The 22,928-nt window shown below is 35.8% G+C and overlaps 1 protein-coding gene, 1 long non-coding RNA gene and 2 pseudogenes across 6 annotated transcripts; 2 read left to right on the top strand and 2 right to left on the bottom strand.

Moving 5' to 3' along the window:
* Positions 1 to 1,849: 1,849 nt before the first annotated feature.
* On the top strand, positions 1,850 to 8,240 carry LOC148201325 (ribosome biogenesis protein BOP1 homolog; annotated as a pseudogene). The gene is made up of 18 exons (XR_015785014.1): positions 1,850 to 1,981; positions 2,075 to 2,186; positions 2,286 to 2,369; positions 2,469 to 2,623; positions 3,389 to 3,505; positions 3,621 to 3,722; positions 3,820 to 3,976; positions 4,090 to 4,198; positions 4,273 to 4,375; positions 4,489 to 4,638; positions 4,721 to 4,853; positions 4,969 to 5,075; positions 5,320 to 5,390; positions 5,486 to 5,546; positions 6,079 to 6,306; positions 6,413 to 6,497; positions 6,919 to 7,096; positions 7,676 to 8,240. The product of XR_015785014.1 is annotated as a ribosome biogenesis protein BOP1 homolog (transcript).
* An 832-nt stretch (positions 8,241 to 9,072) lies between these two features.
* Positions 9,073 to 11,443, bottom strand: LOC148201324 (nifU-like protein 2, chloroplastic). Of its 3 annotated transcripts, none has more exons than XM_088108187.1 (4): positions 11,220 to 11,443; positions 11,019 to 11,118; positions 10,412 to 10,722; positions 9,073 to 9,499 (listed from the first exon to the last, which is right to left on the bottom strand). In XM_088108187.1, the coding sequence occupies exons 1-4, from the start codon at positions 11,301 to 11,303 to the stop codon at positions 9,311 to 9,313; spliced, it is 684 nt and encodes a 227-aa protein (XP_087964313.1). In that variant the 5' UTR covers positions 11,304 to 11,443; the 3' UTR covers positions 9,073 to 9,310. The 3 variants fall into 3 exon arrangements, with proteins under 3 accessions (XP_087964313.1, XP_087964314.1, XP_087964316.1); XM_088108188.1 differs by having other exon boundaries at positions 10,412 to 10,719; XM_088108190.1 differs by having other exon boundaries at positions 10,412 to 10,620.
* A 267-nt stretch (positions 11,444 to 11,710) lies between these two features.
* On the top strand, positions 11,711 to 21,255 carry LOC148201322 (uncharacterized). The gene is made up of 2 exons (XR_015784844.1): positions 11,711 to 12,169; positions 20,894 to 21,255. It is a non-coding gene; the product is annotated as an uncharacterized LOC148201322 (long non-coding RNA).
* LOC148201323 (uncharacterized) lies at positions 15,181 to 17,879 on the bottom strand (annotated as a pseudogene). The gene is made up of 5 exons (XR_015785326.1): positions 17,406 to 17,879; positions 17,013 to 17,110; positions 16,862 to 16,927; positions 15,662 to 16,703; positions 15,181 to 15,428 (listed from the first exon to the last, which is right to left on the bottom strand). The product of XR_015785326.1 is annotated as an uncharacterized LOC148201323 (transcript).
* Positions 21,256 to 22,928: the final 1,673 nt, after the last annotated feature.

The raw sequence follows: 22,928 nt of genomic DNA, 5'->3' as shown, positions 1-22,928 counted from the left end.
CGCCGGAGCATCGCCGGAGTGCCGTCGGAGTGTACGAAAAAGAGGGGTTTTCCGGGTTGTTAGTCCCACCCACACATTTTTCTTCGTGTGTTCCAACCGGCACACGTTGACTCAAGGTTCGTTTTTTTATTTGAGTGGAATGAATGTATAATATATGTATGATGTTGTTTGTGGATGATTTTGGTTATGTATGATACGTTGTTATTCTAATATTTTTGGATCTTATTTGGTAGCGTAGGTATTGTTGCAATGGAGGAAGTTGATCACGAGGATGAAGTTTATTAAGACAAGAAAAAGGTATGTTGAGTTATATTATATTTTCATAAATTTAGGATTTTTATGTATTTAAATAGAAACCATATTTTTGAGCTTGATTACGGAAGAAATGGAGAATATGCATTGAGTGATGAACTTGAAAAAATGAGATTGAAAATCTCTTATAAACTTCCTTTGAGTATTAACTTGAAAAAATGAGATTGAAAATCTCTTATAAACTTCGCTTCGTTGGCCAACATCGGAGCTGCGGCGGCCGTGAATCGGTAACGGCCATCAATCGGTACCGGCGACCGTGAATCGGTAACGGCCATCAATCGGTACCGGCGACCGTGAATCGGTACCCTTCAACGTTGTCCGGCGGGCACTCCGGCAACCACTCCGTCGGACCACTCTCTCTCTCGAACTCCCTTTCTCCAACTCTCTCGGCCTCTCTCTCTAGGTCACAGTCTCCCTCTCAACCTTCGCGCTTCTCTCTCTACAATTCTTCCAAAATCAATTTCAAATTTGAAACGCAGATCTTGAAAACCCTGCCCACCCCCTTTCCACGTCAGATTTCATTTTCATTTTGATTTTCCACGTGAACCAATCTCATTTAGACACCTGTCCTGTGTCTAAATGTTGTCAAAAAAGATTGTTCAAGTATCATTATCCTAAAATAAAAAACGAAATAAATAAATAAATACGAGATAACTAAGTCTGTCTTTGTTTTTCTTATTTCTATCTCAATATATATATGAAAATAAATTAATAATTGTAGTTACATTATTAAAAAAGGTAACCACTTTTTACTATTTAGATATATATTTTTTATTTTAAATTGTAATTAGAAGTTTAACAAAAATATTAAACACGTATGTCTTTTATAGATTAGAAATACATGTGTACGTGTCTATTTTTTATAATAAAAGAATTATTATTATAATAATGATTCAAATACAAATATTATTGAATTATAAATATTTTTGATAAAAAAGAGTGAGTTGTTTTTTGTTTTTTTGTGGTGTAAATAATTTTTTTATCACGAGTATTTATTTAATTTAAAAATCAATTACTTCAAAAATAAAAGTAAACAGAATTGCATAAAAAAAGGAAGTAAAAGGCACCCTTCATCAATGTTAAAAATTATCTACTGTTTTATTTAAAACATAATTAAAGGTAAAATAAGAATATAAGATAAAACTATTTATATATTTCATTATAAATTTAAAACATAATTTAAAAATAAAATAAGAATATAAAATATATACATTAAAAATGTAAAAAAAAGGAAAAAAATGAAGAATTATATAATTTCATAAAACTTAACGTTATTAAGATGTTAACATTAAACCTTACAACAAATAATTAAAACTAAATCAACAAAATTATGTAATTTAAGATTTATATATATATTTTTACATTTTAAAGTGCAGATATATAATTTGATTTGCTTAAAAAAAATCATACTATGATTCCTATATTGCTTAGGGTACAATTTTATTTTCTAAAGGCAGAGTTTTATGAAGATTGGGCCTAACAAAAAAGCAAAGGCGTGGGAAATCAAAGCGCTTTCCCTCCTCAAACAAAACCCTAACGCGCCCTAACTTTGAAAATGAAGGGGAAGAAGAAGACGATGCCGAAAAACGACGTCCACGAAGAAGAAGCTCCATTGCCTTCTGATAAGGTTCCTTCGCCATCAGTATCCGATTCTGACTCTGACTACGAGGTGCTATTCTCAAGGAATTCTGACTTCATATAACTTTTTGTAACTGTGACTATATACTAATGCTAGAAGTGTACTTGTGTATTCTGTTTGTAGGACTCTTCTGCAGATGGATTCGCAAGCTGAATCAGAGTTCGAAGAAGGTTCCCCTGAGAATGGTAGGTCCGGCGATTTAGAAGCCGAAGGAACTGAATCTTCTGTAGACGAGGTAAACTGCCTTCTGTTCTTAATAACATGGCATCTTTAGCGAGAAGGCCGCGTTGTTGCTTTTGTTACCATAAGTAACGAGTTGAAGAAATCGTTGCAGGACATTGTCAATGGTGAAGGCAGTGGAAATGAGAGCTCTGACCTCCATCAGCCAGGAGCTGAGAGTGACTCCTCCGAGGATGAGGTGATCACTGTCATTGTCTTCTGAAACAGGCTCACGTATTGGATTTTGCCTCATTCTAAGAAGCTGTGTTATGCTTACGCCATTTGTGTTCCTTTATAGGTGGCTCCTCGAAACACTATCGGAGATGTACCTTTGAAGTGGTATGAGGATGAACCTCATATTGGATACGACATAAAGGGCAAGAAGATCAAGAAAAAGGAAAAGCAAGACAAGTTAGATTCATTTCTTGCAAACGTTGACGATTCTAAGAGTTGGTTAGTTTCATTCCTCCTGTGCTACTTATTTCCTTCATTTCAATTTCCATTATTGTATTCTTTTCTTCTCATAATGCTTGTAAACACCAACACTCAACTTTACATCCATCTACTCAGTACACACAGAGAGTATGTTCCTCGATGTATATAATATTTTCTTTGAGACGTTACATTTGGTATCCTTTCTATTATGTTGAGGCCTAAATTTTGAATTAGCATTGTTATTTTTTAAACCCTATGCCCCTAAGCAGAACAGATTACAATACATTAAAGAAGGTAAATTGGGTAATTTTCAATAAATAAACAGTGAAGAACTATTATAGGAAGCTGGGGAAAATAGTCAATCATTTATTCAAAATGGGTTCAACCAAATGCACACTAAATATGTCTACCAAAGTCTAATAGTGGAAAAATTGGTAGAATCCTACATGTTCTGATGGAAATACCAGGACATATAGTCTAAGAACTTGAAATTTATGGGTTTAATTTTTTCAATCTTTTATATATTAGCCACTTGGTTTTGAACTTTTCCATCAGCCATGGATTACAAGATAAGTATGACCATGGTATTTTGTGGTTGGGTTACAAGGGCAAAATAGCTTGTTTTTGCACGAGTCCTATTATGAAATTATTTCTTATTGGTTTCCTTTTCTCTTGTTATAAGTATAGCACGTACATCTGTGGGGGAATATTATTTTATAGTTTGTTAATGTTACTGTCCTTCTAGAAACATATTTGATCTGTCTACATTCTTAAACATTGAAGGCGGAAAATCTATGATGAGTACAATGATGAGGTAGTTGAGCTGACAAAAGATGAAATCAAACTTGTCCGTAGACTGCTCAAGAACAGGCACCACATTCTGACTTTGATCCTTATCCGGTATGTGTTTAGTTTCCATCTTATTTTAATTTTTAGGGATTTTGAGTACAATTTTAAATATAATTAGTGTGGACAGTTTTCTTCCTAAATTTCATCTCTCCTATGTAATATTCAGGATTATGTTGACTGGTATAAATGGGAAGATGCCAAGCATCCATTGTCTAATGCTCCTGAACCAAAAAGGAGGTTTATTCCTTCAAAGTGGGAAGCTAAAAAGGTAACCATTCCTTTGTTTACTAATGTGGAGATGTTCAGGAGGACATTGGAAACAAATTGATTTTTCTTATCACTTTTAAACTTCCGTGATTCTACAGGTTGTACAATATGTTAGAGCAATTCGCAAGGGAACAATTACTTTTGACAAACCAAAAGAGGAAGATGGTCCATATCTCTTGTGGGGAGATGATTCTGGTTCGACAGAAAAATCAAATCATTTGGCTTACATTCCTGCCCCTAAGCAGAAATTACCTGGTATTAACCGCGACTTACATTTTGGAGAGCCAAAATCTACTAATAGATAATATTTGTTTTTGCTTCTGATTTTGGTGTACCTTGGTGATTGATAACATAATTTCATTTTGTAGGCCATGATGAATCTTATAATCCTCCTTTAGAGTACATTCCAACTCAAGAGGAGATAAATTCTTATCAATTGATGTTTGAGGAAGACCGTCCTAAGTTTATTCCAAAAAGGTACTTTGTTTCAGGGCAAACGTTTTTACTCCCTTCTTTCTGTAGTGTCGGGCTAATAAATGTTACTTGGTCAGGTTTACGTCTATGAGGAGCATCCCTTCATATGAGAATGCTATGAAGGAATCCTTTGAACGTTGTTTGGATCTGTACTTGTGCCCTTGAGTTCGGAAAAAGCGCGTGAGTGAAATATCTGTCAGAGAACTAGTTTACTGATTTGATTTTTGGTGCGAATGTGTGTATACTATAATTGGTATAGTTTGTTCACTTTTTCTTTTCTTTTCGTGTTCTAGCTTAATATTGATCCTGAATCTTTAAGCCAAAGCTTCCGAGTCGAAAGGAGCTTAAGCCTTATCCCGTAACATGCTATATTGAGTATAAAGGCCATGAAGATTCTGTTACATCAATTTCCATTGAAGCTTCAGGGCAATGGATGGCTTCAGGTATGAATATTGATGACATATATTGCTGTTTCAATTTAGGAAGGATGGAGATGGGTCTCTAACTTTTCTGCTATCTGCTCAGGTTCAAGTGATGGAACTGTCCGTGTCTGGGAGGTTGAAACTGGCAGATGTCTTAGGCGGTGGGAAGTTGGTGAAGCTGTCAGCTGTGTTTCCTGGAATCCTCTGCCTGATATGCATATTCTAGCTGTTTCTGCGTAAGTCTGATTTTATTGGCTATTAAGAGTCATATACCTTTTGTTCTATAAAATTCTTAATGTTTATATATGGTTTGATTGTGAAAATAAATCAATGGTAAATCTTTGGTTTTAGGGGACAAGATGTACTTCTACTGAACACTGGTTTGGGGGATGAAGAATTGCAGAACCAGATTAAGGAGCTTCTCTGGATTGACTCTTCAACAGCATCAGATGACTCTGGTCAGTGCTTTTGTCACTTTGGTTTTGATCTAAACATTCAATAGAAGGCTCCAAGAGATCCAAACTCTCAAGTTGGCCTATGAACCCCAACTGAGCTTTTTATTGGAAGGGGGATCGGCTTAAAGTTTAAACCTAACTGGTCACTTGGGTGAATGTTGATTTGTTATTTATATCAATGCTTATGAGATTTTATGTCCCAGAATCGTGGTTTTGTTTTTTTTTCTAATCATGCCCGAGTTTGCAGGTGATAAAGCACCTAGTGTAAGCTGGCTTAAAGATGACAAACATATGGGTTTAAGGTTAAGGCACTTCAAGGTGTTTTCACATTTGTTTCCATTTCCATCTTGGTTCACTTGTTGATTGAATTTCTGTAGTTGTTCAATTAAACATTTGTAGATTTGTTTTTGCAGACAGTTACTGCTGTAGAATGGCACCGGAAAGGTGACTACTTTTCAACAGTGATGCCAACAGATATCCTTTTTAAGTGTTTCTTCTGATCAATTTATGCATACCTAATTATTCATTGGTTTATTGCTCAACACTACATGTCTCTGGTGATGATTGTTTATGATTTTTTTCCTTTATATTTTTTGGTATATTATTGACTTTTGTTATTGTTGGGTGTATGCAAATAAATGTGCACGTGCTTTCATTGCACAAATATTAGTGCAACATATCTTGATGGCAAGGGAATCTTATTTTGTTCAACACAGCACTAGGCATGGCTGGCTTTTAACTTCAATTAGAATAACATAACCTTTTGGCCTTGAGCTGCTATTTGTCGTGTTATTCCTCCTGTTGCATGCCATGCATCATTAATGGCTGTGTTTAGAATGTGGTTTCTTTACCTATGGAATTTACTGAAAACAAATCGTATTGAACTAGTTCTTGATTACCAAATTTTTAGCTGAATTGTTTTCTGACTGAATTATATGAAATTTAGAGGGATATAAATATATTAAACTAAGGGGTTGGTTGGTTTTTTCCTTGACAATTTCTTTACGTGAGTCCAGAGCAGTTTTGATACACCAGTTATCCAAGAAGCTTACGCAAAAACTTCCTTTCAAATTACATGGACTTGCTGTTAGGTCAACCTTCCATCCATCCCGTTCCATCTTCTTTGTTTGTACGAAAAAGAACGTTCGTGTGTATGATTTATTAAAAACTAAGGTCATAAAAAAGCTTGATACTGGGCTTTGTGAAGCCTCGTCTATTGCAGTTCATCCTGGAGGTATGATTATTGTTGTCATAGAATTATATTGTAATCACTTCCTCTTCTACTCATAAAATGCAGAATGTTACTCATCATAATTGTTTGTCGTATGTATTCCATGCAGGTGATAATTTAATTGTGGGTAGCAAAGAGGGCAAGATGTGTTGGTTTGACATGGACCTTTCATCTAAACCATATAAAATTCTTAAGTAAGTATTTTTTTGTCTGCTAATTTAAGGAATGCAAACTCGTTACTTTTTTTTGTGCCAGAGTAGTTCTCTGCTTGTGAACGCACAACTTATTATATAGTATTGGGCTATATAAAGCCTTCCATGTCCTTTACCAATTTGTGTGGTAGCTGATTAGAAAATTAGCTATGCCAGTGAATGTGTCAAATTATGTTGATGTTATATTATGATAACAGCTCCCCCATTCATTATGTTTAAATTACAATTTCCTGTTTAATTGGGATATCGTTTGAAATTTTAAATTTATTATAACATGATGAGTTCCCTTTGTGTTAGCATGGCCACTTCATATATATAGCTACAAAATTTCATTATTTGAAAAAACTAAACTAACATGGCGTAGAGGACATAAAATAACTATGGTTTATTTTTATTGTTGCAGGTGTCACCCAAAAGATATCAACAATGTCATCTTTCACCGCACATATCCATTATTTGCTCATGTTCAGATGACTGCACTGCATATGTTTTTCATGGAATGGTTTATTCTGATCTCAATCAAAATCCCCTTATTGTTCCTTTGGAAATTCTTCGTGGTCATACCAGTTCAAATGGCAGAGGTGAGTCTTTATGTTACTAAATTTGGGATCCAATTTTTTTTGAAAGATCAGACCAACTTAAAAAATAAACGAGTCCAGTGTTTTAACTATCAAATCAGTTCAGGATAGAAGGATCAGAGGAGCCTAGATGTTATAGCCTTGTCTAGAAAGGGGAAAAAACAAGTCAAGCATTTGAAAACTATAAAATCAGTTTAGGATAGTACTTGGTAGGAGGATAAAAATATCCAAACTATAGCACTTTTTATGTTATAATAATGGCACAGTCTTGTTTACAGATAAATGGATACTCGTTATACTGGCTGCTTTGGTTCTAGATGATTGATTCATTAGCGTAGGAAAAATAAACAGTCTCTGAATGATCAGTCCAACCTTCCAAGCATTTTGTTGGCCTTTGTTTTCATCTTTATGCAATATGTAGATGTAATATGTTCTCACGATTGCCGTTATTTGATAAACCAACCCTGAGTATGTGGTTGGTTGATGATTGCCCATTACATTCTTATCTGACAATGCATTCGAGAACAATTACTTATATGCTAAATACTTCTTGATCTTACTTGGAAGTTGTCTGCATTGCAGGGATACTACTAGACTGTAAATTTCACCCTAGACAGCCATGGTTATTTACAGCTGGTGCTGATAAACTGATCAAACTTTACTGTCATTAGTATAAATACGGATATACAGGCGTGTGATTGGTCGACAAAATCTAGGATGGTAGCCTGCAACTTTTCAACAATTTTGTTCCTCATTTCTTAAATAGAAAACACTGCAAGGCAAAATGAAGGGCACCCAAAATAGCGAGGTTCTTGCTCTGGTTTTTTGAATTGTTTTTGTTTTTCACACATATTTGTCGTTCTAAAATCTTTAGCCGAAGTATCATTCCAGGAATTCATATCCACAAAACCTCGCTTGCGGTTAGAATAGAACTGCATTTTTTATGTAACATGTCAGGTATGAGAAACCAAATTATTCGAAGACACCCAGCGCATGCTATTTGAGGGAGATTGAATGTGGCATTCTGTTTGGTTGTATTATAGTTAAAAACATCGAGTAATACTGTTTACCGTTTGTGTACCTTTTTAAAAGACGTCAATTACTGAGTTTGCAGTTTCGACGGTGTAGTGAGGCTTGCCACAAGAAATGAGCGCAATTATTCCGTGTTATGAAACACAAGATTTATTTTAGAGACTACTGGTAAATTTATATTATTGCTTTAAATCTGCGCAATTGAGTTTAAAATTGCGTTGTAGTAATTGGGTATCTCGAGTAAATTATGTTTGTACATTGCCAAATTAGGCTTCTTACCGTTCTTTGAGGAAAATGTTCGCATTAACCAAGTATCAAGACAGCGATGCAAAAGATTGTTCTGAATGATAAAAACCCACAGTTGTACTTATGAAATAGGCGTATTAGTGTGCGTAGATGGGGATTAATTTTAGAATCGAGTAATAGGAAGGAAAAAGGTGTAACTTAATTACGATGCAGGTAGTAGTCTGATCAAAACGCGATTAAAATAGAAGTAATGTGTTAGGATATAAAGAATTCATTAACATGATTAGAATATCATTGGTTAGTTAGTTGATTAGATGGGTTGATTAAATACTAATAGGGGATGAATGAAGTAAAGGGGAGATAAAAAATTGTTACTATAATGCATTGACTCCTTTTAGAGGGGAAACCATTTTTCCTTTTTATTCAATACAAAACTGTTTCAACTTTCAGTTTCCCTAAAGTTGGCCAGACTTGCGAAATCTCCAATAATCAAGGAGAATTAGGTTGGAGCATTGGAAAACATGATATGCAACTGATAAAATAGCTTTCATTTCTAACAAAATAGGAAAAATCAACCATCTCCGTACTTTTACTAAGGCGTTCATGATGCGTTAATGGCGACACCATATTCGGGATTTTGTGCATGCTTATTAGTTTGATCGAAAACCTAGTTAATGGAAAACAGGAGTCCAGACAAAAAATACGATTTAATACTTAGTGATAACCATAACAAATAAATTAATCTATAGTTTGATTACAATAGCAGAACCCTCATCCACTGTAAAAGCGTGTGACTGACGATTTTCATAAAAAATAAAAAGAATCATTTGACAGCATATATTATAACTATTCATAACATGTAACACTTTATTTCAATTACTGTTGTACGTGAAAAATTACAAGAATGCCATGATAGTTCTATTCTTTCGAAATAAAGTATCATAAAAGCTGAACAGCTGCTATGGCAGGTATTTTTTCTCGCAACTTCTGTGTAACAGCTACACGCACAGTCATGACACTAGCAGCGGGGCCTGTGATTCTGATCTTTACTATTGGCTCATCAATAGCCACCAGCTCAAGAGTTCCATCAGCAGCCCCGACCAAGTAGGGCCTTATTTCCTCAAGAACCTGAACCAGTTTATATAACATTAAGATTTTCACTTCATACTAATGTTACAGAAATTATATTAGTCATTTATACAATAACTGAACAGGTCTTGCTTGATATAGAAACTTAAAAAGATAGAATAAAGTCCAGTGTTTGAACCATTTCTTACCATCTATTGACAAATATACTATGATCTTAGACCAGTCTCAATAAACACAATCCTATGCATATAACATATGAAAAACAACATATACAGTTTAACAGCCTAGCAGGATAAAGCATCTTTCTTATACTGAAATGCAGAGCTTGATATTGAGGCCTAAACCTCATTATAACAGCTAGTAGTTAAACAGAAGTCTCTTTCCATCAAATAGACAGTGTACAGAACTGAGCAACATATGAGGTAAAGACTTCAATGTGCAACAGATTTTGTATCATATTAATGGGAATCACGGGAGGGTCTTAATGTGTGTAAATTATTACTAAACTTACCCACAAATAACAAAAGCATTCTTCACGAAAAATGTTTAGCCTTTTCCCAAATTGTTTGAATTCCACAGATGACTTCCATCAACTAACTTGATTACAATGTAATATACAAAAGTTACCAATATTTATCATTCAATTATTTTTTGTCAGATATATTCGTATATCCGCTAGATTGTTTCAAAGAAATCCCAAGAAACATAAAAAAAATATACATTTAAGTCCCACTCAATCACTATTTGCATATTCATATCCTCTAGATATACTGTTTCCCTCTCAAGTCCCTTGGTGCATGTGAACATCTGTACTTGTGCGATACCATTTGAGAGAGAAAAAAACATTCTACCAGTTTTCTCAACAAAACTACAAAAAGTTTATTTCAAATATGAATAATCCAGAAGAACCAGCGAAGTATATATATCATCTTGATAGAACACAGAACTAACCTTCTCTATGTTTTCTTCATTTAGTTCAAGACCAGTTTCTTCATCAGCTATCGGTTCAACCGCCACTATTTCAGGGATCTTCTCCATCAGTCGACGCTCAATGCCCAATTTCATTGTTGTAACAGAGCTTGGACACGAACCACATGCTCCCTGTAGCTTCAACCGCACAACATTGCCATCAATTTCATGTAAAGCCACATTTCCACCATCTGCAATGAGATACGGTCGAATTTCATCCAATACACTTTCTACATTTTCAGCAGTTAATGGCAGTTCCACAGCTGGATTCGGAGTAGCAACACACTTTACTGCTGTACGAGGATAAAGTTAACATGGGATTCGGTTCCCCAATTGTCATACAAACAAAGAATCTGAAACCGAATTTGAAATTAAAGGAAGCAATACTGACAAACTAAGGTAGCAAGAAAATAGATTACATTTTCAACTTACTAAGATTAAAAATACGTTTGCATAGAGCAGCGTTTGGGTATTATGTTGAAATTAAAAAAGACAACAATTGTAATCCATGCAGGTATAGAGCTTTGAATCTGACAAATTCAATTGAAAGAAGGATACAGAAAAAGTACAGATTTTCAAAGAGACTAACCAAGGCTACGTGTAGAGCGCGATAAATGAATCCGAAAGGAAGAACGCAAAACGTTGCCCTTCCTCCTGAAAGAAGCATGCCCACCGAAAAACCTGGTTCCCTACGAAGGAAAAATTGCAAGATGAGATTGAAAAATAAGAGGGTTATTCAAAAATAATAATTCCAAAAACAAGATAAAATAAATAAATAAAAAAAAAGAACCTTTTTTGATACGAAGGAACGAGAAGATGAAGGAAGTTGTGGGGCTCTGCAGCAGGATTGAGTATTCAGCACCACAACTTGCATCCTTGTGGTCAGTCTCTTCTTCTTCTTCACAATTTTTCGACCTTTATTTTATTCTTCTGCACAAAACAATTTTTTCTTTCTTCTTCAACCTTTGATTTCTCTTCTTTCTTCCACCAGTCTTTCTCCCTGTTAAATAAATTAAAATTAAAATTAAAATACCTTACGGCTCTTCATTCTGCTTCTTCTTTTTGGGCCTCCTATCTAAGCCCAATTCTTTACGGGCCTCAAAACTTAACAGTCTAATAATTCATTTTTGGAATATACTGTATAATAAAGTTTTCTTCTTTTCTTTTTAAAGCACGTTTGTTTGAATTTAAGGTTTAATCATTCACTAAGTCCCTATTTTCGCATGGAATCTCAATTTCGTCCCTTTCTTTCTGAAAATATCAATTGGGTCCCAATTTTATGAAAATTGCAACAAATCGATCCTTTCCGTTAAATAGTGTCAAACGGCGTTACGGTGTGTTTGACGTGGCACGCTGTTGTGGACGTGTTATCTGACGTGGTTGAAGAGAGCAGGAGCAGTGGGGCACGTGGATATTGAATATTTTATAAGTAAAAAGAAAAGAATTGTTTTATAAGTAAAAAGCACGTGGATATCGAATTAGGGATTCTTCTCAGTACTTCTAGGGTTCGGTTCGTGCAGATCGAATTAGGGATTGAGGTTTCGTGCAGATCGAATTCTTCTGAGTACTTCTACGGTTTAATCGAAGTTGCGGTTGAAGATGCATCCCTTCGTCATGCGGCGGAAGCAAGATAGTAACGTGGTCTGTGGTGGTGCTCGAGGAGTTAAGAACAGAATGGTAGTCCGTTGTGCTATTGTGGGATGAAATGTGTTATCAGAACGGCAAGAAAACATAGAGAAGGTTAGTTCTGTGTTCATCATTTACTGTTCATCATTTACTGTTCATCATGTACTATTCATTAATACATAATCATTTTCACCATTCATAAGAAAACCACCAAGACCGAACGTTCTGTCCCCAAAGACCGAGGACGAACGCTGTAAATGAGACACAAAAGACGCTCGTTCGTATCAGAGTACAAACGGCAGAGAAACAGTTACGTTCAGGAATGGTCGAGTAAGGTACTGTTAATTGGACGGACGCTATTTTGCAGGAGAAGAGTACGAGCGCTCAAAATAATACCGAGCGTCATTTAGGACGAACGCTCAGCATAAGACCGAGCCTCATTTTGAGCGAGCGTTCAGAATAAGGCCGAACACCATTTAGAGCGAACGCTCGGTATGAGACCGAGTCTCATTTAGGACGAACGCTCAGTTCAAAACAGACACCATTAGGACGAGCGTTCAGTATAAGCCGAACACCCTTTTGGACGAGCGCTGGTGTGAGACCGAACGCTATTCTGGGCAAACGTTAGATTGGAGACCTATCGTCAAAAGTACGAACGTTAGGTGTGTATCAAAAGTACCAGATGCACAGCTCTTGGCCGAACGCTCAAGCGAAGTATTTTAACAGGAGGGTTCGCTCGTCCTCGACTAGGATTCCATCCGGATGATAGAATCCCATTTCCATTTTGTTCACCAAGAAAACCGAACGGTCAGTGACCGTTTCAGTAACGAGCGTCAAATATTATGGGATTTAAAGAATAGAAATTTATCAAAGAATACTCAGATACAAACAGTGCTTGGCCGAACGCTCAAGCATAGCATTTTAATGATGAGGACGCTCGTCCTCAACAAGGGATCTAACCAAATGAAGGAATCCCACTTCAACTATTTTCATCAAGAAAACCGAACGGTCAAGGACCGTTCAGTAACGAACGCACAGGCAAAGTATTTTAGCCGAGGACGCTCGTCCTCAACCAGAGTTTTATTTTTATTTATTGTTTATGTTTTTGTTTTTATTTATTGTTTATGTTTTTATTTTTATGTTTTTATTTTTATTTATTTATATTTATTTTTATGTTTTTATTTTTATTTATTTTTCTGTTTTTATTTTTATTTATTTTTACGTTTTTATTAAATATCTATACTTATGTTACATACTTTTGTTTTTGTATTTTATTTCGTTTATGTTTTCATTAAATATCTATACTTATGTTACATATTTTCGATCTCTGTGCTGGAGGATAATCATTCTGACATTATTGATTTTTTGAAAGAAATAACTTTGATGAAATTATATTTATCTTTTGGACTGAAACTATATTACTTTGTCTCATGTGTTTGGATATATCTTTTACACTGTCTAATATACGATTCTGTATAAGTTTCATCAAGTTTCTCAGCCGAACAATCACTCAAGACCTTGGTATTTCTCAGCCGAACAATCACTCAAGACCTTTGTGATAACAATGGCATTAATCTTCAGAAGGATTTTTGTTTATATTTGGTGTGATATAACTAGTACCTTGTAAATAAAATTCCTTTGCCGATTAAGAAAATATACTGGTTTTTGCACCAAACTAGGCATATTTGCCTATAATATTACCAAAATGGGCAAATTCAACCAAATTTACGAAAATGGGGAAGTCGTGGGGGGCCCAAACGACTTCAAATGAAGAAGTCGTGCCCCTCCTGCACGACTTCACACTGTTCATAGCAACAGTGTTGAAGTCGTGCACCCCAAAAACGACTTCAAGACTTTGTAATCGATTACAATGTAATGGTAATCGATTACAGAGTGTTGAAATCATGACCACCCTGCACGACTTCAAATTTGTATGCCACCAAAAGCACTGGTAATCGATTACAAAACATGTGTAATCGATTACCAGGTTGTTTTGGTGCAAGGCGGAAGAGACGCTCGTCCAGGCAGAAGCGGACGCTCGTCCAGGCAGAATAGGACGCTCGTCCAGCCAGGCAGAAGAGGACGCTCGTCCAGCCAGGCAGAGAGAACGCTCGTCCAGAAAGCTAAGAGGACGTTCGTCCATCTAGCTAAGAGGACGCTCGTCGAGATGCGCTCAGTGGACGCTCGGCAGGAGAAGTGGACGCTCGTCCATTTTCAGTGAACGCTCGTCCACATACAGATCGTCCGCGCCCGGGCGCGCGATTTTTTCAGAAAGTTTCAACACTCTGTAATCGATTACCAAATCAATGTAATCGATTACAGGATCCAGAAGTCGTTTTTGGGATGCACGACTTCAACACTGTACCTATGAACAGTGTGAAGTCGTGCAGGGGGGGCACGACTTCTTCTTTTGAAGTCGTTTTGGCCCCCCACGACTTCACTTTCGGTCAAATTTTGCCTATTTTGGTAATAAAGAAGGCATATTTGCCTACTTTGGTTACAAAGCCAAATATACTACTACCCCTACCTTTTCATAATGTTGCAGCCAAATTTTTATGTTTTGGTAAAACCATATCGAGTGTGTTACCAACAGTCTCAATACTTTTTTGTCAATTAATCGATTTTCTTAATCTTCAATAAAACATTTATTATTCATTGAAAGAGTGATTTGTGTTACTAAATTGATTTAAAATATAATATTTATTGTTCTTCGTGTAAAGAAGTTTTAGGCTACAGGATTGTACGTGGTGAGAGTTCATATATCCATGTCATTTCAACTTATAATAAAAGACTGATTTTCCATGGGAACCTCAAAATTTACGGTTAACATAAGCCATGGACATTTCGAAAATGTTGTTATGCCTACGAAATTCTCGGTCACTAGCACAAGAACCCTTTTACCTGATCCTTTTCTTATTGACTTCAACAGCACTTCTCACTAACTACTATCATTTGAAGAAGTAGATCTTCCAAAACTTAATATATGCCAAAAGAGTAAGAGACATGGCTGTTGGCTGTGAGCTATGCACTAGGCTGGCCATGGAAACTGACCAATTTGCCACATGAAACAGCAAATTCACAATTATTTTTTGTTCCATTCGTCACAACGAGAACGGAAAGAGGAGTAAGAGAGCAAAGCACCACGTGAAATTCACAGTTCAACCATGTTCAAAAAAACAAGGTAGCCAGTACTAACTTACATACCACATTCAACTTTGTCACAACAGTGCATGAACTAAATTAATCGATACACATCCACAGCTCAATGAATCAATATTCCACCAAAGGGAAAGGACATGCAAATCAGCTTAGAATGTGATTAGTACTTTAATACAAGCCGCCCACATGCCTCAGACTACTCTCAATATCTTCCCTGCAGAAAAGAAAAAAGAAAAATACAAAAACAAGTCACCTTTAGTATTGATCGAGACAAAGTTGATAATTTTTCCAACAGAAAAGAATACGTAAGATCTAGCCTCAATGAATACAGTTTCCCGCAAGAAAATTTTTTGAACTAAATATTAGCATCAATTTTTATCTCTATTCTGACTAATTTGACCAATAAACAGAAACTTGAATATACTCAATTTTGGGTCAGTAGAATACCTGTCCGGTAAAATTGTCTGGGCCAGAAGGTGGATGTTGAGACCCTGTCCGTTCTTTGGCAGGATGAGTTTCCTGCTCAGCCTGTTCAAATTCCTCCATGTATGTTGGCTTGAAATTCGTCGTATATGACGGTACAAAAGTGTCACCCCTGACATCTGAAGTACCATGCCTAGGCACAGGATCTCTTCTTTCTCCTTGTCCCGGTCGTCCAATGTTCTGCTGTGGCATATAACTCCTTTCCCCTTGTCCTCCTGGAGGTCCAAAGCCCTGCTGCTGAGCATATTGTGGATAATTCTGCGGTGCTTGATCAAAGGTCAGTTGGGGGGTATAATTTTGCGATGCCAGATCATAGTTCTGTTGGGGTGGATAATTTTGCAACCCCTGACTATAGTTCTGTTGGGGTGGAAAATCAGGTGATGCCTGACCATAGTTCTGTTGTGGGGGTAAATTGGGTGATGCTTGGCCATGATTTTGTTGGGGAGGATAGTTTTGTGGTGTCTGGCCATATTTCTGTTGTGGTGGATAATTCTGAGATGCTTGGCCATAACTTTGTTGGGGAGGATAGTTCTGTGATGTCTGACCATATTTCTGTTCTGGTGAATAATTCTGAGATGCTTGGCCATAATTCTGTTGGGGTGGATAACTTTGTGATGCTGGGCCAAAGTTCTGTTGGGATGGATAGTTTTGTGATGCTTGGCCAAAGTTCTGTTGGGGTGGATAGTTTTGTGATGCTTGGCCAAAGTTCTGTTGGGGTGGATAGTTTTGTGATGCTTGGCCATAGTTCTGTCGAGGCGGATACTGCTGTGGTGATGCTTGACCATAGTTCTGTGGGGGTGGATAATTTTGTGGAGGCGCATAGTTTCTTCCATCCTTGGCATGGACTCCTGAGCACCGTAAGAGGGATTCCCTTGGGAGCTTGGCACTGGATTCTCTTGTCGGTTGTACTGACCAGGACTCCTATTCCGGTCTCGTCTTCCCTGATTTCTCCCATACTGTACTGGTGGAGGTCGGGGGATAATGGTTCCATTAATGTACTGATCTCCTATTTATCAACCACGAAAACATGCGTTGCAATCAAAAAGGGTAGCAAACTATTGAAGTCACATGATACAACTAATACTGAAATTGAACAAGAAATGAAGACATCCAATCAACTTCTTAAGCATGGAGAGATCTTCTGAAAAGAAAAAAGAATCATACCCCCGTACTGCTTGTTCACTGGATCAATATAGGAATCGGGTAGCACAAAGATGACTCCAGGAAGACCTGTTCAGATGCAACAAATCAAACATAAAATTCTATCTTCTCGACAGTAACACGGAATTCGAGAGTGGGAAACGGGAACAAATACCTTCAAATTTTTTAGACTCTTCTTCGGTCATGACTGCCTGAAAGCCTGTGTAAGTTGTTGTGCTGCACGCATATATCTTCTGCTTCGCTTCTTCCACACTAAAAAAACACATATTTAAGTAAAGACCACTACGAACAGATCCACACAGTATCCAACACGCTCTCAACTAAAAATGAATTAAAAACCACAGCATGTCATGGGGCTTCTAATTTTTAATCAACGAACTTCACTCATGATTTAGTGGTTATCAATAAATTTAGGTTAATAATAGAGTGTGTTACTGGCCCTCCTCGATATTTTTTCACAATATAACCTGTTTCAAGACTATGAGGACGAGGAAAATAATCAAAACATTGTGATAGGAAGAGTGGTACAAGACATGACGGGAGAAACCTGATGTTGAGGCCTTTGGCACAAGTTTCCTCGTAAACACGAACCATTTCTTCGGGAGGGGGTTTGTTGTCCCTGGGGAAGTCCATGACGAAGAGCCAGTGGTTGTAGTCGCAGCCCTCGAAGAGAATGGTATCGGGACCTATCTCTTCGGGGATGTTGCTCTGCGAGGATCTAACAGAGAGGAGAGAAGTTGAAGATGATCTGAAAGAACGGGACTGAACCACCCCCTTCAGAGAGTGGCAATTCCATGAAACGGCGCACCTGATAGGGGCGGAAAACGATGGCGCATGCGTGGCGGAAACGGACTGGGTGACGCCGGATAGTGCTCTGAGGGTTCGGCGGAGGCGAATTAACGACGACGCCATGAGAGATGGTAGGGTTTTGGAAGATTAGGGTTTTAGGAATCTCTTTCTTGAAATCTTTGAGACTGAACCTCCTTCAATGGGTTAGGAACGGATATGTAAGTCACTTGATAGTCACTTGATAGTGTCACGTAATGCACCCGCTTTGATTAAGTATTCTATATAGAATTAAATAAAATAATATTTTTCTTTGATTAATTAATTAAAACTTTAAGCAATAATGTACGTATGAAATATATAATCCAGGTTTTGTTACTTCTTTAGTAATTTTAATTCAGCCCATTTATTTTTAATTGTTTTTATACAAATTTATATTAATTTAAAACTATTTGATATTTTATATATATATATATATATATATATATATATATATATATATATATATATATATATATATATATATATATATATATATATATATATATATATATATATATATATATATATGTGTGTGTGTGTGTATTATAGTTGGGTTGACAAAATTTTCTTTTATAAATATACTTGAAGGGACTAAATACATTAAAGTTAAAAAAAAGGATTATTTTATTTATATATTAATTTTTTAAAAATAAAAGATAATTGGGCGAAGGCCGCCTAAAGCTTAAAAAAACTCCATACATATATAAATTAATATACTAATATAAATATAAAATAACGTAACTAAATTAATATTATACAATATTATAAGTTTAACCTTAGATCAAATATATTTACAAACCTTTATTTTGAGCGATGATAACTGTGAGAACCTGATAATTAACACACTTAAATCCATCCTCTGATCACTGTTTTAATTCACCTTGCCACGTCAAAATTCCACTCTCTTTCTCTCTGCATGCATTGAATGCCATATGTCACTTTGGAAACTTCTAAAAACTGTAGTGGAAACCAAGTGGCAGTGAGTAACTGCTCAACCGTTTGATGAGGGAGAGAAAATAATTTCTCTGAAAACTCTTCTCTTCCTTTCATGCAATCTTCTTCTTCCTCACAAATTCTGATCTTCCATCTTCTCTACATTTTCTCTGCACTCTTCCATCTTCTCTCTAAAATACCTCACTATCAACTCCTCTGATCTAATTTCAGAGACCGTAGACGCCTTCACTGCACCGTGAGCGTTATTCTGATCCGAACCAAACTGAGAACTGAACTGGTAAGTTCTCGTCCCTGCACTTGTCTGTTTTAGTTCATGCAAACCAAGATTTTTGGTTGCATGTGTAAGTTAGAAGTCTGATCTGTTAATGATTTTGGTGTATTAGATAAGTGGAAGTGGTTGAGTGAATTCTGGATAGGAAGCCGTGAGTGGTCGAGATAAATTCTAAGCATTTGGAAGTGCAGTGTTAGACCAGGTAAGGGAAGCTTTAGTAATTTAATTTAATATATGTTTGATCTGTATGACAGTAATGAATAGTGCTGGATGTCTGAAATGTATGCAATATATGAATTTTGAATATGCGTGAATGAGCAGATTTGAAATGGATGTATATCAGGAATGTGGTGTGAAATTATGCAGTGAATGAGATGTATGATTTGTAATGTGATTGATTTCTGCATAATTTGGAATGATAATGATTTGAACTATATGTTGGTGATGATATGTTGGAAACTGGAAAATGGAAGATTCTGTATTTATGAGATGATAATATGAATGTTGTAATGTATAAGATTTATGGTGAAGAAGAAAATTCTAAGTTATGAATCGTATAAAAACTGTGCAGTATAGTGTCTGAAAATCTGGAAATCTGATACTCTATGATTGATGATGTACGCTCGTCATCGAACGGTCTTATACCATTCGGTTTCCCTGGAATATCACTTAGAATAAGGACTCTTTCATTTGGAAAGGACCTGATCGAGAACGAGCGTTGTTGGTGTTAAGAGTTAGGTGAGCGTTCGGCTTAGCCTAGCGGGTCCAACCATTAAAAATATAAAGTGAAGTATAGTTAGGACGCTCGGTTTTGTTTACCAGCGTTCGTCATAAGTGGCGCTTAGTATTATACTGAGCGTTCGTCCAAATGAACTCTCAATCTTAGATTGAGCGTTCGTCCCAGTTAGCGTTCGGTCTGATACTGAACGTTCGTTCCCATGCGTGTTCGTTTCCATGCACATTCGTTCCTATGTGCGTTCGTTCTATTTGGTGCTCGGTCATTGACCTGGCGTTCGTCCTGAGCAGTGTTTGCTTTTATAATTGAACGCTCTTCTTATTATTGCTTCGTGAGCGAACGTATATGGCGTTCGTTCAAATTGTTAATTAACGTTCGGTCTTTGACTGGCAGTGTTGTTTTCTGAATTCAATTATATTTGATTGTTTATCTAAATATTTCTTATTGGCTTTATCCTTTGGATTCTACCTGGAGTTTTTATACTTAAGATTTTTTTTTAAGTATTACCCATCTTTTCTCAGATCAGTTTTCTTCAAATTATTAAGTGTTGTAATGTAGTTAAGTTGATAAATGGTACGTTTCTTTTGTTCAGAAACGTGGACGTTTGAGTACTGTAATATGTTCGTCCCTATTTATTGAGTGATGACCGTTCTTTAAAATAAAGAGAGTGAACACAGAATGAAAATTTGAATAAGAGAAATTGTGAATATGTGCGAATGGTATTTGGAATGGATTTATTGGATTGGATTATGAAAGAGCGTTCCAAGGAGGAACGTCTCCATGATGTGAATATGAGAAGTAGTGTAGTATGACCATGGTAAAGCTGCTGATGGCTGTTCATCCTGATATTCCGTGAGTGCTCATCCTCATGTAGAGGGGAGTAGGTCATACGTGGGAATGGCAGGAGGCCCTAGTCCTATTGAGTACTTTGGACTGATAGGGTTAACCTCGGGTGGCAGCTGATGGATGTTCCAGTTACTACACCACCCGGGTGCAAGAACGCCTGTAGATACATGGCATCATACAGTCCGGACAGTCTTTAATTAGGAGAATATGAATGAGTTACCGTATGCGTGGATATGTGTTTAATGTTGTATGAACTGTATGACTGATGTTATATGTTAAATTATGTTGATTGTATTGAACTAAATTACCTAAGCTTACCCTTGCGTTTTCCTTGTGTTGTCTACTGTTTCTGTATGTCCGTCTTGTCAATGCAATGATCATCCGTTGTGGATGTGAGCAGATGGTGAGGCACCCCTTGAAACTATACTGGAAGAAGAAAATTTGGAGGATGCCAACCTTGTGGAAGTTGAAGTTAAAGCTGAGCAGTAGAGACCCGTTTCTGTATTAGCATTAGTAACTTTTCAGTGCTGTATTTTTGATAGTTCTGTGTATAGTTTTGCAGCGCTGTTCATACAGTATTAGTAGTAGTTAGTCTTTCTGTATAGCGTTTTGGGGCGTTGACTGTATATTTCTGCAGAACGTTTGTCCAGTAACTGGTTTTGTACCTTTATTGAATTTCTGAATACTGTAATTTGCTGGACATGCTGTTTTATCTTGAAGCAGCTGTTAATTATGCTAAGACTGCACTGTATTTTCTGTAAATGTGATTAGTTCTGATTAATAGTAATTACTATTTATTGGGATGTTACAATAACAAACCATAAACACTTATGAAATAACTTTTATAAATTACACAAATGAAATGAAAAACAAAAGGAAATAGTTAATGAACTGAATAAATTAATATACTTATTTAGACAAAAAATAATATATTTTAAATATTATTATGATAGGCTCTCCAAACTATTTTAAATACTTGAATTCTTAATATTTAATATTGATAAAAAATGTTGTTAAAATATTATTTAATATAATAATAAACTTGCTTATGGATGATTTATAATTTTAAATCCTTGTTTTATTTAATTTGTAAGTTTTTATATTGTTTGTCTATGTAATATATTTGTTTAATTTGTGTGTCAAAATATTTTTTAATATATATGATTAAAGTTGTCCTAAATGTGTAAAAGACTTATTTATATAAAATGTATTGCTAAACTTACTTTGTTCGTTTAATCAATTATGTTTTCAAATTTATATAATAATTTTGTTATAATAGTTTAATGAATGCATGAAATGAGTTTTTTAATGTGTTTCATCATATTCATCTAACTATTGGATAAAAAGCACAGTGTATTTTTTTATGTTTACTATAATTTGTTTAATCAATACATTAACAAACAAACAATATGTATGGTTAGACTTATTTAATTAAAATATTTACACACTTATACAAAATTATTTGTATATATATATATATATATATATGATTTATGTTAATTTTTGTATTATACAACATTATTTTAATTTTTACATAATAAAAATATGAGAAATATTCAACAATAAAAATATTTATATAATAATTAAATATAAAAATGATAAATACAACTTTTTTATTGACATTGTTTTTGCAAAAAAAAATTATTACATGACAGTTCTTGTAAGGACCGAGTGTCCTTTTTATTTTAAAGGTTTAATCATTCACTAAGTCCCTATTTTCGCATGGAATCTCAATTTCGTCCCTTTCTTTCTGAAAATATCAATTGGGTCCCAATTTTATGAAAATTGCAACAAATCGATCCTTTCCGTTAAATAGTGCTAACGGCGTTAAAAAAATTTATGAGTGGATGCTGATGATGACGAACGAACGCTCGTCCACCAGCGAACGAACGCTCGTTCACCAGCGAACGAACGCTCGTCCACCAGCGAACGAACGCTCGTCGACCACCGAACGAACGGTCGTCCAGTGTGGAACGAACGGTCGTCCAGCAGTAAGAGGTCGACGAGCAATTGATATTTTCAAATGATGGTTTCTTGTCTTCCGAACAATTCAACAAATGTCCAAAAAGCAATGCAAGATTATGTGCCTGGAAACAACATACTTTCCTTATAAATTTGTAATTACAAAGTAAACATCAATTACTATACATACAATGACATTGTCAATCTTTTGTCGTTCTTTTCTTTTGTGCCCTAAAGAGTCCAGTGCAAACAGTCAAACAACAAATCTATGGAAGTCAAATACAATCCTGCGTACCTTCTTCCTTCTATCACGTCCTTTACTTTGTTCACCAAGTTCCTCCATGACACTACACCAACACAAAAAGTTAAATTACATTACAACAACACAATCAAGTAAAAGAACAAAATGAAAATGATAACAAACATTGTCGGCATTTGTTAAAAGACAACCAAAAAGAGAACAAAAAAATAAT

This window comes from Vigna umbellata, chromosome 3 (assembly GCF_029865625.1).
Source record: "Vigna umbellata cultivar VRB3 chromosome 3, Vumbellata_1.0, whole genome shotgun sequence".
Lineage (NCBI taxonomy): Eukaryota > Viridiplantae > Streptophyta > Magnoliopsida > Fabales > Fabaceae > Vigna > Vigna umbellata.
Note: the sequence above shows the minus strand (reverse complement) of the source record. Positions and strands in the feature narration are given on the sequence as shown.